Below are 14653 nucleotides of genomic sequence, written 5' to 3'. Positions count from 1 at the left end.
CTTGCCCATCCTGAGATGGGATCACTCGTTTTCTTCTTGCTAATACGTTTAAGTTCTCTATGGATTCTGGTTATTAAACCTTTGTCGGAGACATAACCTGCAAAAATCTTCTCCCATTCTGATGGCTGTCTGCTTGCCTTACTTACTGTGTGTATTTGTGTGTTAAACAGCCCTTTCTAGTAATTTAGCAAGTTGTAGTCTTCACATGGGAAACTGTGAACATTAGTTGAATGTCTGTAGATAGCCATGTATTAATACAACGAGAGTCCATGTGTGAGAATTTTCCAAAGCACACAGTCTTGTGATGATGAAGGACCAACATATTTTCTTAAATGAAAACACAAAACACAGCATAATAGTGTGTTAAATTTGGTGACAATAGAGCGAAACTTCTTATCCATTTCACAAGTATTTACCGACCGGGTGCAGTGGACAAGGACTGTGTTGGCTGCTGCAGACGGAGCTGCACGGTGCACAGTCATTGCCTTCAAGCCCCTTGGTGGCGATTCCACCAGGGAAGTTAGGAAGGTCCCACAAATGAGTCCCTAGCAGGAATAAGGAAAGACAGCAACGCATCTAAGAAAATCAGTTTGCTCAACCGTGTGTGCTGGCTGTCTCATTTGAAATCATCAGATCCGAGCCAGAAGATAGGCTAGAATCCTAGGTTGGAGCTGCAGAGAGGAGGCCCTCCAGGGTGGGTCAGGGGTTCTGAATAGGAAAAATAACATTCTCTGTTCAGTACAGGCTTTGGATAGCAGTGTGGACTAAAGTGAGAATACGAAAGGCCAGCTGTTAGCATTTTTGACCCTTTGCCTATCAAAATAATAAATGATGGTTTTTGCTAGTGCAGAGGCAGAGAATATAAAAAAGTGAGGATTAAAGGGGAAAATGAGGTGAAAGCTACAGCCATTGGCAAGTGGCAGGGAGCAGCCCTGGGGCGAAGGGACCCCAGATGGCACCAGTGCTTCCAGGCTGGGTCGTGTGCAGCAGGAGATGGGAAGAAGGGGAGACTTCCTGCTGGAGAAGCAAGGATGATTCTGAGATTTTCAAGTCTCACGTTATTCCTTCTGGTCATCTCTAAGGATGCAGCTGGGCCCGCAGCTGGACATTGGAAAGAGGCAAAGAGATTTCTAATAATTTCTGGGAGTTTTATAAAATGGTGTCATTAACAGGTAATAGGGAACTTCTAGAAGCCAGCAGGGTCTATCTGAGACAGCAACAAAAATTTGTGGCAGATGTAAATGATCCTAACTTATGATGAGATCCAGCAACTGGCTCAGCACTGAGCTAGAGTTAGGAATAAGTGACCCTGAAAAAGATGTAGAAGCTTACCAGTGGCCTTTGCTGCTTAGATGGCTGCACCTAAGGTTCCAGCTGTGTTGAGACCAAAAGTCTTCATGAGGTTATGGTTTTAGAGGCTGTGCAGAAGTTGAGGGAGAAGAGAGGCCCATGGGAGGGTCGGCAGGTGCAGGAAGGAGGGCAGCAGAGACCACTGCAGGGAGGGTCAGTGGTGCCTGTCTGGGCAGCGAGTGTCCTGTCCATCCTCACCCAGATACTCAAAGTCACAGAGAAAAACCCGCTGGGGGAAATCTGGGCAAGATCTTGAGCAAACATGTTCTCGCCTTGGTGGGGCTAAAGTGAAAACTAAACAGGGCACTCACAGGACGTGAGGGTGGTACCAGGCATGCTAAGAAGGCTTCCAGGAGACATCAGCTCAGCTCCTATTCATTTTCCAGAAGCAAATTGGAGTCACTAACTGCCAAAGTCATGTGGGCCTGGTGGAGGAGGGAATAACACAGGGAGACTTTCCATAGAGACAACACACACTGTTCGTAATGCCTTACACTTTGAATAACTCAGTTTGGTCTACCGAGAACTTTCATGTGTATCATATCACAACATTAACAGTATGGTTAGGTATTTTTACTCTCATTAAAAAACTGAAGCTCTGAGATAGCAAATGACTAGCCTGAAGCCACATAGCTCCAGGGTGACATTTCTTCCATGATTTCTATGGGCACTGCTCCTCCTGGCGTGGGGGGCAGGGGGGAAGGGCAGAAAGATGCCAGACGTCTGTGTTGGGGCTTCTCAACCCCAACACTTTGGGCCTTGGTGGTCAGATCCTTAGTGGGAGCTGCCCTGTGCACAGCGGAACAGTTGGGTTTGGCCTTGTCTGTGCTTAACTGTCACCCACAGTGATGACAAATAAAATGTCTCTGGACACTGGTGCATGTACCCCAGAGGCATGGTCAGCCCTGGTTGAGAGCCACTGCTTTAGTTTGTACAGAATTATCCCTATTTAACAAGGTATAATGTGTGGCCTACTGTGTCTCATGTGACAGCAGAGAGCAGCAACTCAGACTGTGCTGTCAGGAGTGGTGAAGGGCGGGGTTACAGCTGTGTAGGAAGCAGGGCTCATTAAGGTCATCTGGACTTTCTAGATTCCTTCCACTGGCCCTGGCCACACAGCCTCTTTCTTAGCGTTCTTCCTCTGGGTCTGTCCTGTGCCCTTTCCCTGCCAAGGATCCAATCCTCTCTGCACCTTCTAGGTAAGATCCTCAGGAAAGTGGCTCTAACCACTCATACTCTTAATGGTATTCACACTCTGTCCTAGGTGGGGCTCACACTCCCACCTGGGTGGAACTCACACTGTCTCATGGGTGGGGCTCAGACTCCTTTCCTAGGTGGTGCCCACACTTTCTCCTGACTGGGGCTCTCACTCTCTCCTGGGTAGGGCACACACTCCCTCTTAGGTGGTGCCCACACTATCTCCTGGGTGGAGTTCACACTGTCCCCTGGATAGTGAGGTGTCATTGGTCAGCTGCCTCCCCCTGGTTCAATCCTCATTCACTCAGGAAAGAGCAGCCTGTGATACCCTGTCTGTGTGCCATGCCCCAAGATGTAACTCCAAGAAGCAGCTGTTGAAACTGACCAGCCTTTTGATCACTGCACCCTCTAACAGGAGTAGCCACACTGGTTCTCACCACTGCCCTGGGAGTGGACAGGTGGTTAGCTGAGACTGAGAGGCCCTGGAATCATTCCCCAGCCCAGTCTAGCACACGAATGAAACCAGGCAATGTTGATATTTAAATCTATTCATAAGTAAACTACTGTGAAGAAAATTGTCTTTTGGAAAATCTAGATGTAATTGTTCCACATATTTTGTTCATTTTAAAGACTTCAGACTAACAATTTCAATGATCCAATAGGATTCATTTAATGAGGAGTCTATTTAGTTTCTCAAGCTGAAACCCCACAGTATTCCCCAAAGTCATGCTAAATCTTTTTACTTGGTTTAGTGAGTTTCTTGAGTGAGAGTTCTCGTGAATGACGGGGTCTACATGAATGTGAATTGTCGCTATTTGCTCATAAACTGGGGCATGTGCGGAGAGCTCAGCAGAGCCTTCTCTGGTTTAAAGTATAGAAAGCAGGCAGGTGATAGCTTTGAACTTTCCGGTAATGTGAACTCTAAGGTCTGGGAACACTTCTCTTATGAATAATTTAAAACTTCAGTTCTGTCGAGTTATTCTTTAAAGAAACTTATTGTCATGGTCTTATGTAATTATTAGTAATTACACTATTTTCTCTGATTCTAGGTAATGTATGACATTGTTGGAGCAATTGAAAAAAATAAAGACTCCCTTTCACAGAATCTGCTATTTGTAATGAAAAGTAAGTTGATTTTTTTTCCCTGTCCTACACTGGTTAAAATGCCACACAATGCTATTTCTTTATCTCTGAATATTTTCCTATAAAATATGCTTCTAGCTAAAGGATAATTGAAATATCTTTTGCATTCTAATGCCCAGAATAATAAGGAACAGATCTTACTACATTATACATTGGCTACAATTTAATTTGGAATCTAGTGGAAACCATAATTTAACTGAGCTTTTAGCAGATAAAAATGAAAAGCACCTTTAGTACTTTAGGGGCTGAATGTAGAAAAGCTTTCCTCTGAAGACTAATGAAGATGAATATGGATTCCAGAGTTATTTAGGCCACAGTCGGCTGAATTTCATTACTTAAGAGACTCTGGAGCTAAGGATGTAGCTCAGTTATAATGTATTAATGCTTACGACACAGAAGCCTCTAAATGAATGTAAACGAACCAGTTCATACATTCTTATCTATTTATATACACACACTTCACATCTCCTTCCACACAGTGAGCACTGATGCTTTACATACACATATCTACTATATTTCTCTACTGTATATGAAGCTGTATACCAAGTTTATATGTGCTGTAATTAAATGCATATATGTATATATGTAAGCACATATAATTCTGTCTCCTCCAGAAATTATTTTCTTTGCATTTTTGCAGTGATGTATATCCTTCCAATAACCTCTTTAACAAATTAAAACATACCACCTTTTGTCCTTTGAGTTGCTATAAATGAGATAGAGTCATTTATCTTTCCTGGTAGAAGAAGCATGTGATAGATTTTCCCGGACAGTTGACTGCCTTTGCGTTGGGAGTGAGAGGCCCACACCGTGTCTGGACTGAGGAACACAGGCACCTAGAACCACAGCAACATAGTTGTAACACATTGCTCTCCTCAGGAGATTGCTCTGCTCGCCTCTCAGAACCTTGTGAGCTGATAGTCCCAGCTCAGACTGGGACTTGGGATGGTAGCCTGAAGAAGGAATTGAAAAAATAGATTCTATTTATTTTCATTAGAAATACTTTCCTTCTAGTTTGCTGTTATTTGCAAACATTATAATGCACTTTCTTTTGGATCCCATCTTTTACGAAAATCTAATATAAAGCACGTCCTAAAACTTTATACAATGCTTTTTTCTTTATTTTTGTGTTTCACAGAGTATGTATTTCATATATTTAGAATGAAAATAGGTTAGCTGGTGATATTCCATTTCTGGTTAATAGTGTCCCTGTATTGTAAAGTCATTCTCTGTGTATACTTGTACATAAAAAAAATTCCAAGAATAAAATACGTGAAGCTTGTTTTATTCTAAATACTTTAGGATGTGGGTGCATCTGGGTGAGAGGAGAGAATTTACAAAGTGCCCTTCTTTGTTTACACAGAGGGCGGCTGATACTTTGTGTAAAGGGATGTAAGTAAATATGTTAGGCTTTGTGAGCCAGCAAGTCTCTATTGCAGTTACTCAACTCTGCTGTTAAAATGTGACAGACAGCAGCTGCAGGAAATACAAATAGATGCGCCATGTTCCAATAAAACTATATTTACAAAGATAGACAGTGGGCTGTATTTGGCGCAAGGGCCACAGTTGCTCACTCATTTTATTATATAAGCAAAAGATTCATGGTTGTTACAATACTTTGTAAATCTATGAAATATTTTGCCTGTAGATAGTTATTAAGCCAGTAAAATTTATAAATAATAATTTTTATCTTCCAAACTTTGCTAAATACTTTCCCTGTGGTCTGTAATTCAGTCTTCATGTCTCACACACCTGTCCGCTGGGGCACGTGGTAGGGTCTGCCGTAGGGGCCGTACCAGCAGATACAACTAAGAAAGAGAAGCTGGGTAGTGCGGAGACACGGCCCAGGTGGAGATGCTGCACACGTCCCCCTTTGTGTCTGGTAGTACAGTCTAGTCTGTTAACATCACTCAGCGTGAGGCCAAAAGAATTAAAATCATTAAAGTCTGCTCATGAAAACAGGACATTTTAGGATTTAGGAAAATCTGTGATTTACTCTCAGTGATGTTAACAGTTCTTGAGTCTCTTGTTGCTGTGTGTCTCTGTACACCTGCTTGTAGGTTTGGGCCCCTCGGTTAGCTTATCTTGTTTCACAGGCAGAAAGACTCTCTGTGATGACGGCAGATCCAGCGAGAGACCCCCCCCCCGCCCCACATTGCTTGTGTACAGAGTGACAAGAAGAAAATAACTTGCTTAAGTGACTCCCATACTTGGGAAGGAGGGGAGAGCACCTCTGTGCCAGGGTTCTTTCCCTCGGCTCTACGAGGGGAAAGGACGGCAGAATCTCTCCTGTGAGCTGTGGCTGGACACTGACTGTGGGCTCCTAACACACACCAGGAGCCACACGTGTCAGCAGCCCCCACGCTGTCATCCTGCTTCCTGACCACATGGTTCAGAGGACACTCAGAGCAGGACAGCTACACGTGTTGGTCCATGTTTATGTCTGGTGTTTTTAGTTTTATGGAAGGCTTTTTCTTAATTATAGGAATAATGTGGGGCATTATTTATCTGTGAATCCATTTGGACAACAACTTGCCACAAATATGAATAATAATTGTGTGTAGTTGCTATTTACTAAGGTGGGCCATAGTATTACTTGCTTATTGTTTAACTGTTTATTTTGAAGTAGTTTCCAACTTTAAGTTACAAAATTAGTACAAAGGTCTCCCAAGTACAGACTTCCCTTGTTTTCATGCCCTTTTCTTATTCTCTCTCCTCCTCCTCTCTCCCCTCTGTCCTCCTTTCTCCCCTCTGTGTATTTGCTGTGAGTCATTAGAGAATAAATTGTTTGCCTCTTCAGTTTACACTTTAAGAACAAGACATTATTTTACATGACCTCAGTAAATGGTCAGAATATTGAACACGGATGCAAGGCTAACTACTAATCCAGAGTCCATATAAAACATCACCACTTGTCCCACTAACATTTGTCTGTTACAGTGATTTCCCCCAGTTCAAGATCATTCATTGCTTTTGGTTATTTTTCTTTCATGATTTTTTTTTAATCCGAGGAAGTTCCCCAGCTTCTCATTATCTTATATGACATTAACATTAAAATAGGTCAGTTGATTTATAGAATGTCCTTCTGTTAACATTGAAAGGTCAGTTGATTTATAGAATGTCCTTCAACTTGGGTTTATTTGATATTTCCTCTCATTAGGAACAGGTTGCACATTTTTTTGCCCGGAATCCCATAGAAGGTGGGGAGTCTTTGGTGCATCCTGTGTGGGGACGGGGTGGTTTGTGACCACCCTCCTGTGACACGGTGGTGTCCTTCAGTTTTCCCTGACCCAGGAGCTTGTGAGAAAGGACAGGTTCTTTCCTCATCAAACTTTCACCCAGTAGTTTTGTACACATTTATGATTCTTGCCCAAATCAATTATTTCTCTTACGTTTACAAAACTTTTACTTTCCAACCCCACCTTTCCACTGACACTGGCATTCCATGGGCAGAATCCCCACTTCTCTTCTTCTCATTAATTATTTGCTGTGAGTACAGACTTTATTCAATGAATCGCAATCCATCACTACCCTTACATTGAGCTGAGGTTGTTTAAGACCTGCCCAGTGCAGACAGCTTCAAGGTGGCTCCTACATTCTTTGGACAGGTTCTCATGATTTTTTTTTTTTTTTTCACTTTCTTACCATCCAAAAATTTCTCAGGACCTTCTATCTACCTGCCTCAGATCTACATCAGATGTTTGTCCAAGAGCCTTGATTTATCTTAGAAGAGAATGGCTATTGAGAAACTCCAACCTGGGGCCCAGGGGAAGCCATTGGGGTGTTATCAGTTTCAGAGCCTTTCAGAAGTGAAGATTTAAGATAAAAGTGAAGATAATGTGTAGATATGTAACTATATATTAAAATAATAAATTATCCTGATACCTTGAATTTCAAACCAACATCTCAGGCTTCCTTTTGCATCTCACACTTGTGTCTCCTTTCTCTGAAAGCTCTCCTGCTTCCCTGCCTGGTTATTAGAGGCTTTTTACTGAGGGCATTACAGTATGTATGTGTGTGTATATATATATATATATATATAGAGAGAGAGAGAGAGAGAGAGAGAGAGATTATACATATATACATGTACTTTGAGTGTATAAAATGCAGCACTGAGTCTGGTTTGCTACGAGTATTGCTAACTCCATGATAGCTGAGCATGAGCTCAGTAATTTATGAGCGTTATTTCACATTCTGATTTTGCAATAATTATAACATACACACCATCATCACTGCTTTACAGGAGAAGATACTTAGGCTTAAAAACTGCCTATAAACAGACATACGTAACAAAAGAAAACTTCCTTGCAGACCCTTAACTCTCACATAGAATACGTCCAGTATGCTGTTCAAATGTGTAACCCCTCTAAGCTCCAGTTTCTCCCTGATGTCAAGAAAAGAATATGAAGTCAGAATTGTTAGTTTTTTTATAACCTAACAACAAAAACCCAGTGGCTTGCTCTCCCGTTGCCCCTCACTGGGCTGATGAGAAAGGAGATTCCTTTCCCTCCTGTAGTCTGGCAGTGGAGGCCCCTGGGAGGCAGGGGCTCCCGTCTGCGTTTGCCTACGACTCTGAGACGGGGTCGATCCTGGGGAAATCTTTCCCTGGGTAGTAGCCACTTTCCTGGGATGAGGAGTTTCTAATATAAGCCCTAAGTCTTGAAGACTTGTAGGTGCTCAAAAGCCCGTTAAGCCTGAGCAGGTAAGATTTCATTCTGACAACCAGGTGGAAGCAGGTGTTACTCAGAGAGAGAAGGACGAGGAGTTCAGGTGTAGGAAAAGGAAAAGTGGGTTGAGGACTCTGGCCAAGGGCACTGAGGTCAGGACTTGCCAACGGTGTGAACAGTGGAGAAGCCGAATCAGGATGGAGGGAAGGGCGGGAAGGGCGGGTCCTCCATCCCCTGTGCCCGCCACGTCCTGCACACGGGGTGGTTTAGAGGCTGAAGCATTTGGGTGAGGAACACGTTTAATGCTGAAGGAAACGATGATGTTAGCGCCACTTACAGTGTTCATTTATTTCCTAGCTAGTGAAAATGTCGTGATCAATCATTTGTTCCAGTCGAAATTGTCACAAACAGGATCCCTCATATCTTCCTACCCTTCCCTTAAATTCCGAGGACATAGAGCCGCCCTGCTCAGTAAGAAAATGACTGCGTCTTCAGTTATCGGAGAAAACAAGAATTACCTAGAACTTAGTAAGGTAGGAGATTTTTGATTCTTGTTTGATCGTCTTTTAAGTTTATTTAGTATATTTGCTACTTCTTTTTGTAAAATAAATTTTAAAAACATGATTTTGAATATCAATAGAAAGAAGTTGATATTCTGATAGAAATAATTAAAGGAAAGAATGCCTACCTAAAGTATAGCCCTCAGAAAGAGGGAAGAGTGTAGGAAAATCTGTCTGTATCGTAACAATTAGTGAGTACAGCGGCAGTAATCGTACTGGTTGTCTGTGCAGCTATTTACGTTTCATTTCTATGACTGTCTTTTTTGTAGAATGGAAAGTAACTTCAGGGTCAGTAGACTTAGGATAAACTTAGCTCTCTTTTTCTGTTGATATTTATCACTTCAGAGGATTGAAGTCTTTAAACAGTACATTGTAATTTCTCTTAGAGGGTATTTTTCAGATGCTAGATTATTTTCACTGTGTACGTATGGACTTGTAATTATTTTGGTATCATACTAAATTTTTAATGTGTATTTGTTCTATGTGAGTTCAGTTGTATGTAAGGTTCCATTTGTAGAAGAGAAGGAAACACTCAGTGAAGAGTTCCCGCTCAGGCAGAGAGGGTTCAGGTTCCCGACGCCCTCACCAGATGATCCTCCAATTCGCTTTGCTCACGTCAAACTATAAAAGATGAGCTATGTGGTTGGACGGCATAGAGGACAATCAGTTTTAGAGATGCAGTTGTTACAGCTTGCTGGAATTTATTTTAGCTCACCAATTACATTAGAAGTATAATTAAAATTAATCCTATTTTAGGAGAGTGTCAGAAATGTGTATTAAAATGTGTTTTTGTGTTTGTCTTTAGCCAGTATGTCCTGGAATTAGGGATCCTTTGTTCTAAACCTGGAGGATCACAGAAATTCAGTCTCATCATGTAGAAAATGGCATCTTTTACGTAAAAAGAAAAAAGAGAAAAGGTTACCCTTCCTAGGGAAGGTCTCTAAGTTTACCTTTCCGAGGGAAGGTCTCTATTCCTGGAGTCTTGCTGAACCTCCTGGCCCTTTCTTTCTCAGTCATCCTTAAAGTCAAAAGCAAGAAATCATCATACACCTCTAAACTGTAAAGTTTAACCTCCATTATTAAACATTGCCAGTCCTACAAGCCATTAGCTCTTTCTCTAAAGGACTGCAAATGGAGATAATTCACAGTAGTTCCTCTACCCAGAAAGGAAAATTGGGTGTTCAATTTCAGGGGATGGAAACTTATTTATTATGATTATTCCTTAAGTGGTCCATTCCTCCCTTCCCTTCAAGCTGCCTTCATCCCTGCCTGCCCACCTGTGTGGCCAGGAAGATAAGGCTTTGCCACTCTCTAACTGAGCATTACACTCTGTGTTGTACTTACAGAAAACAGGCCGATCGATTGCTTGATCACAACTTGTCCTTGTCAGTTGCAATTAATCACTTTCAGCTCAACAATTCGTCCCCACAGGAGCAAATGAGCCACTGCCTGCTGTCTAACAGCATTGGCACTAAATTGACGAGAATGTTTTATCAGATTTTTTTCTTATTCTAAGACCTTTTTATTTCAAGGGAGATAATTTTGGAGCGATAGATAAGTTAACGTCAGTCTATGTGACTTAGTGAAATGTGAAAGGGCATGAGAGGCGGAGGCTCCTTTTAACCCCTGTGGGAATTTAATCAATCACCTTCTGCCCATCATTTCTTCACTCAGTGCCTCATTTGTGCTGATTATTTTATCTCCATTATCATTTAATCTTTGCTACATACAATTTTTTAAAAAGTTGTATTTAATTTCTTATTGAAGAAAACAGTCTATTGGCATTTTTCATAGACAGGTAATTTACTAACCAGTTTTACTAGTTATAAAAAAGAAGAAGAGGAACAAAATGGCAAAGCGTGAAACCCACACATCCATCCAATTCCTCATTGTAGTTCCATGTAAAGAAAGAAGCCAGGCCGCTCAGTCCTGTAATCCCAGCACTCTGGGAAGCTGAGGCGGGTGGTTTGCTTGAGCTTAGGCATCCAAGACCAGCCTGAGTGAGGATGAGACATGATTTCTACTAAAAATAGGAAAACTCGCTGGGCTACTCACCTGTAGTCCCAGCTACTCGGGAAGCCAAGACAGGAGGATCGCTCAAGCCCAAGAGTTTGGGTTTGCTGTGAGCTATGATGCCATAGCATTCTACCAGGGGTGACAGAGTGAGACTCCTCCCTCCCCCCCAAAAGAAAGGAAAGTAAAATGGAAAGAAAAAAAAGAAAGAAAGAAACCAATGATTGTTAAAGCATTGAATCTTTATAACATAAAAGGTGTCCCTTTACTCCACAGTGGCCTAAATGTCATGATAAATGTGACCAGTTAGCATCACGGCCAGGATACGGTAGTGAGTTTATTGTGCCACCAAACAAACCCAGATCTTTGTTTCTTCTCCAACTGAAGGGGGGTGTGGACGGTGGCAGATCTGACTCAGATAACTGCCCTGTCCTGGAAAGGCAGTAACACTGCCTATTGTTCTCCACTGACAGTAACATTACAAAAACCATTCGGTACTGGTATTTATAATCTGTGTTTTAAATCTATATTTGCCTGTAAGTAAATTGACATGGAAGCAAGACTTAGTTTTTCTCCTTCTAAACAGGAGTTTAGTAAAATAAATTTACTCACTTTTTTTTCTATCCTCCATTCCTTTTTGTTTATTTTTATTGCAGTTATTAAAAAAGAAAGGGACTTCCACATTTCTTCAAAGACTGGAACGCGGGGACCCAGTAACCATCGCGTCACAGCTCAGGGTCAGTGCTGTTTTCAGATTCCAAAGCCTCGTGATGCACGTTTACAGCAGCTGTAGAGGGTTTGCGTAGAATTGTTTTTCCCATTTTTGACCATGCGAGTAGCTTCAGAGGGAAGCCCAGGCACTACCGAGTGGGTGAATGGGAGATTACCTGGGGTCTGGACTAAGGCAGCTTTCTATTTACAAACAGCTTGGTGTCCTCTGTCATTGTCTTCTTTGGAGAATTAGTTGGGCTTTGTTCTCTCTTTAGAAATCACTCGCGGATATTACTGGGAAACTTCAGAAGTGCACTCCGCATTTTATTCATTGCATCAGGCCCAACAACTCAAAGCTGCCAGATACTTTCGATAATTTTTATGTGTCTGCTCAGCTACAATACATTGGGGTCCTGGAGATGGTGAAGATCTTCCGGTATGGATACCCCGTCCGCCTTCCCTTCTCGGATTTCCTCTCAAGGTAAATTTTTCTGCTTTGCGTCATCTTACATCACCGTTCCGTCTGTGGTCAGCAGAGCGGGTGGACGATGTCGTCAGGGCCTCTCAGGTTTCTTTCTGGGTGTTGCTTTTATTGCTTATATTCTTCCATCTTCAAGGAAAAAAACATACTCTGGGAAACAATGACACACTGATAAATTTTATATAAAAATTTTTAAACTTTACTGAAGATAATACCTTGGAAACCATTTTTATATTCTTTGAATGTGAGAATTTCTTTGGATTTCAAGATTATAAATTTATGGCATGTAATCTTCACATAAAATTCATGGCTTAACAGAAGAAGGTACGTTCAGGGTGGCCGTGAAGTCGGTGTGCAGTTGTAAATCACACACTGTTCCAAACTGCACACAAGCTGCATGGCCACCTGTGTGTGGTTACTTCCTCTTTTATACATGTAAACACTTTTTAGACGTAGGACTGAGGAACTACACTGGTGGCCCACATATAGCCCACTGCATGTTTTTGCAAATAAACTTTGGTTGGAACATAGACACAAACATTTGATTCCATGTGGTCTGTGACCATTTTTGTGCCACAACAGTGGCACAAAATTTATCATCTGGCCCATGAAAAGTTTTGTGACCCCGGTTTTAGATAAATTCACCATAAAAGTAGTCTGTAGGAGACAGTGCACTGATGACCAGGATGAACTCCTGCTGCCTGGGCTCACCTCTGTGTCAGGCGAGCCCTTCTCCCACTGCAGCTCTCGGCCATTTTCAAGGCACACCTACACCCAGAAGCAATATCACCCTCTTAGGTATGTGTTTGTTTATATGTGTTTTTATTTAATCAGAAAAATTTGTCTGATTTTTACCAAATTTATAATACTTACTGATGAATTCATTATAGAGAAATTTAGCCAAGGGCTATCAACATAGTTTTCAGATGTATGCCAATGAGAATTATTCTAGACCAGATCTTTACTGAGGTATATTGCTGTGGGCAAACACTTTAGCTTGATAGCATCCCTAGTTTGGACAGGTGGACACAGATACAAATAAAGCACATTCACTGCCTTTAATGGTTAGAATGTGTACAAAGTATTAAAGAAGCACAGGAAGAAGGCAATTTGGGATGAGAGATGGCTTTTGAGTAAAGATATTAATTTTGGTAAAAATAATGAGAATATCTATTTTTAGGTCTTCAAAAAATAAAAGGGGGTGAGGAAAAAGAAAATGAGAAATCTCTCAGTAATCCCATTTAATGTAAGATGAAATTTTAAAATAAAGTTCATATAAAATAATATCAAAACCACAACTGCAAAATTTGGCAATTATATTTAAAACTAATAGTACAACTATAGTATGAAATAAACATTTTATTTGAATAAATCATTTATCTAAAAAAGAAATTTTCAAACTTGTTGACTAATTCAATGTGAGCCAATCATTTTAAGCCACTCATTTAAATAAGCAAGCAAACAAACTTAAATCACTAACTTTAAAATATTAAGTTTGGAACAAAGAACCTAATATCTGGACTATTGCTAAAATTCTGAGATCAATTTTTATGAGACTTTTTTTTCCAGAAGAAACAAGCAATATATATTTAATATGTATTTGGGTAAATTTCACATAAACAGGAAAACCAACATGATATGAGTTCAGTGTGAGCCGCCCACTTCACAGGGACTGATAGAGGGAAGGCAGACCTAGTCCCACCGGGAAGGGATGTGTTTAAACAGAGGACTATTTCAGGTAGACAAGATGTTTGTGCTTAAAATGTGAAAAGTGCTTATAAATAAAACAGTAGACACATTGACTCTTCGTTTATAAGGCATAACCACAAGGTTAGGTATAAATAAGGGCTGAGTATAATAATTAATGGAAAGGAGTGGTGAGGTCACGTCACTGAGTCACTGATGACTGCACATCAGGGGGCGTCTGGAGGGATGGCTCTTGCCTGCCTCTCCCTGGTGGGAACCATTTACAGTCTCCATAGGTGGTGGCCTGTTGGAACGTGTATTGCTTACATGTTGGACCTAGTTTGTGTGTTAAAGGTCAGCTCTCGCACCCTTTGAAGTACAGGTGGTTGGTCTTTGAGTTGAGTTTCAAATCTGCCCATGCGAAGGTTTAAAATAACAGATTCCTAAAATGTACCCTTGGCTTTCTGAATCAGAAGCAGTGGGGCGTAGGATCCGACACTCCCTGGTTTGTAGCTCCCGAGGGAACTCAGTCGCCACAGGGTGAAGAACAGAAAGCAGTGCTAGAGCTGGGGTCAGTGGTCATCTGCTGCAGTGGGTCTCGGCCCTGCGGGGCTTGATACACCGCAGTTTGGTTAAGGGCGGTAACTACCCTCCTGGGCATTGCCTGAGATAGGAGGTCGCCAACATCTGTGGCACCAGAATCCCTGAGGGGCTTGTGAAAATACAGACTCCTGGTAGTGCCCCCAGAGTTCGGATTCAGTAGCTCTGGGTGAGGCCTGTGAGTTAGCATCCCTTACCTGTGAGTTAGCATCCCTTACCTGTGAGTCCCTTACCTGTGAGTTAGC

At 41.7% G+C, this 14653-nt stretch overlaps 1 protein-coding gene across 1 annotated transcript in view; it reads left to right on the top strand.

The window, feature by feature from the left end:
- The window catches only part of MYO16 (myosin XVI), a 407489-nt gene that overhangs the window by 244204 nt on the left and 148632 nt on the right, over positions 1-14653 (top strand). The window contains exons 20-23 of the mRNA XM_003800011.3: positions 3597-3672; positions 8715-8890; positions 11587-11667; positions 11917-12122. Of these exons, the coding sequence (XP_003800059.2) occupies positions 3597-3672; positions 8715-8890; positions 11587-11667; positions 11917-12122 (539 nt within the window). The remainder of the gene's footprint in view (positions 1-3596; positions 3673-8714; positions 8891-11586; positions 11668-11916; positions 12123-14653) is intronic.

The sequence above is a fragment of the Otolemur garnettii genome, unplaced genomic scaffold (assembly GCF_000181295.1).
Source record: "Otolemur garnettii isolate 467f Iridium unplaced genomic scaffold, OtoGar3 scaffold00161, whole genome shotgun sequence".
NCBI classification, from domain to species: domain Eukaryota; kingdom Metazoa; phylum Chordata; class Mammalia; order Primates; family Galagidae; genus Otolemur; species Otolemur garnettii.
This window is presented reverse-complemented; position numbering and strand designations above follow the sequence as displayed.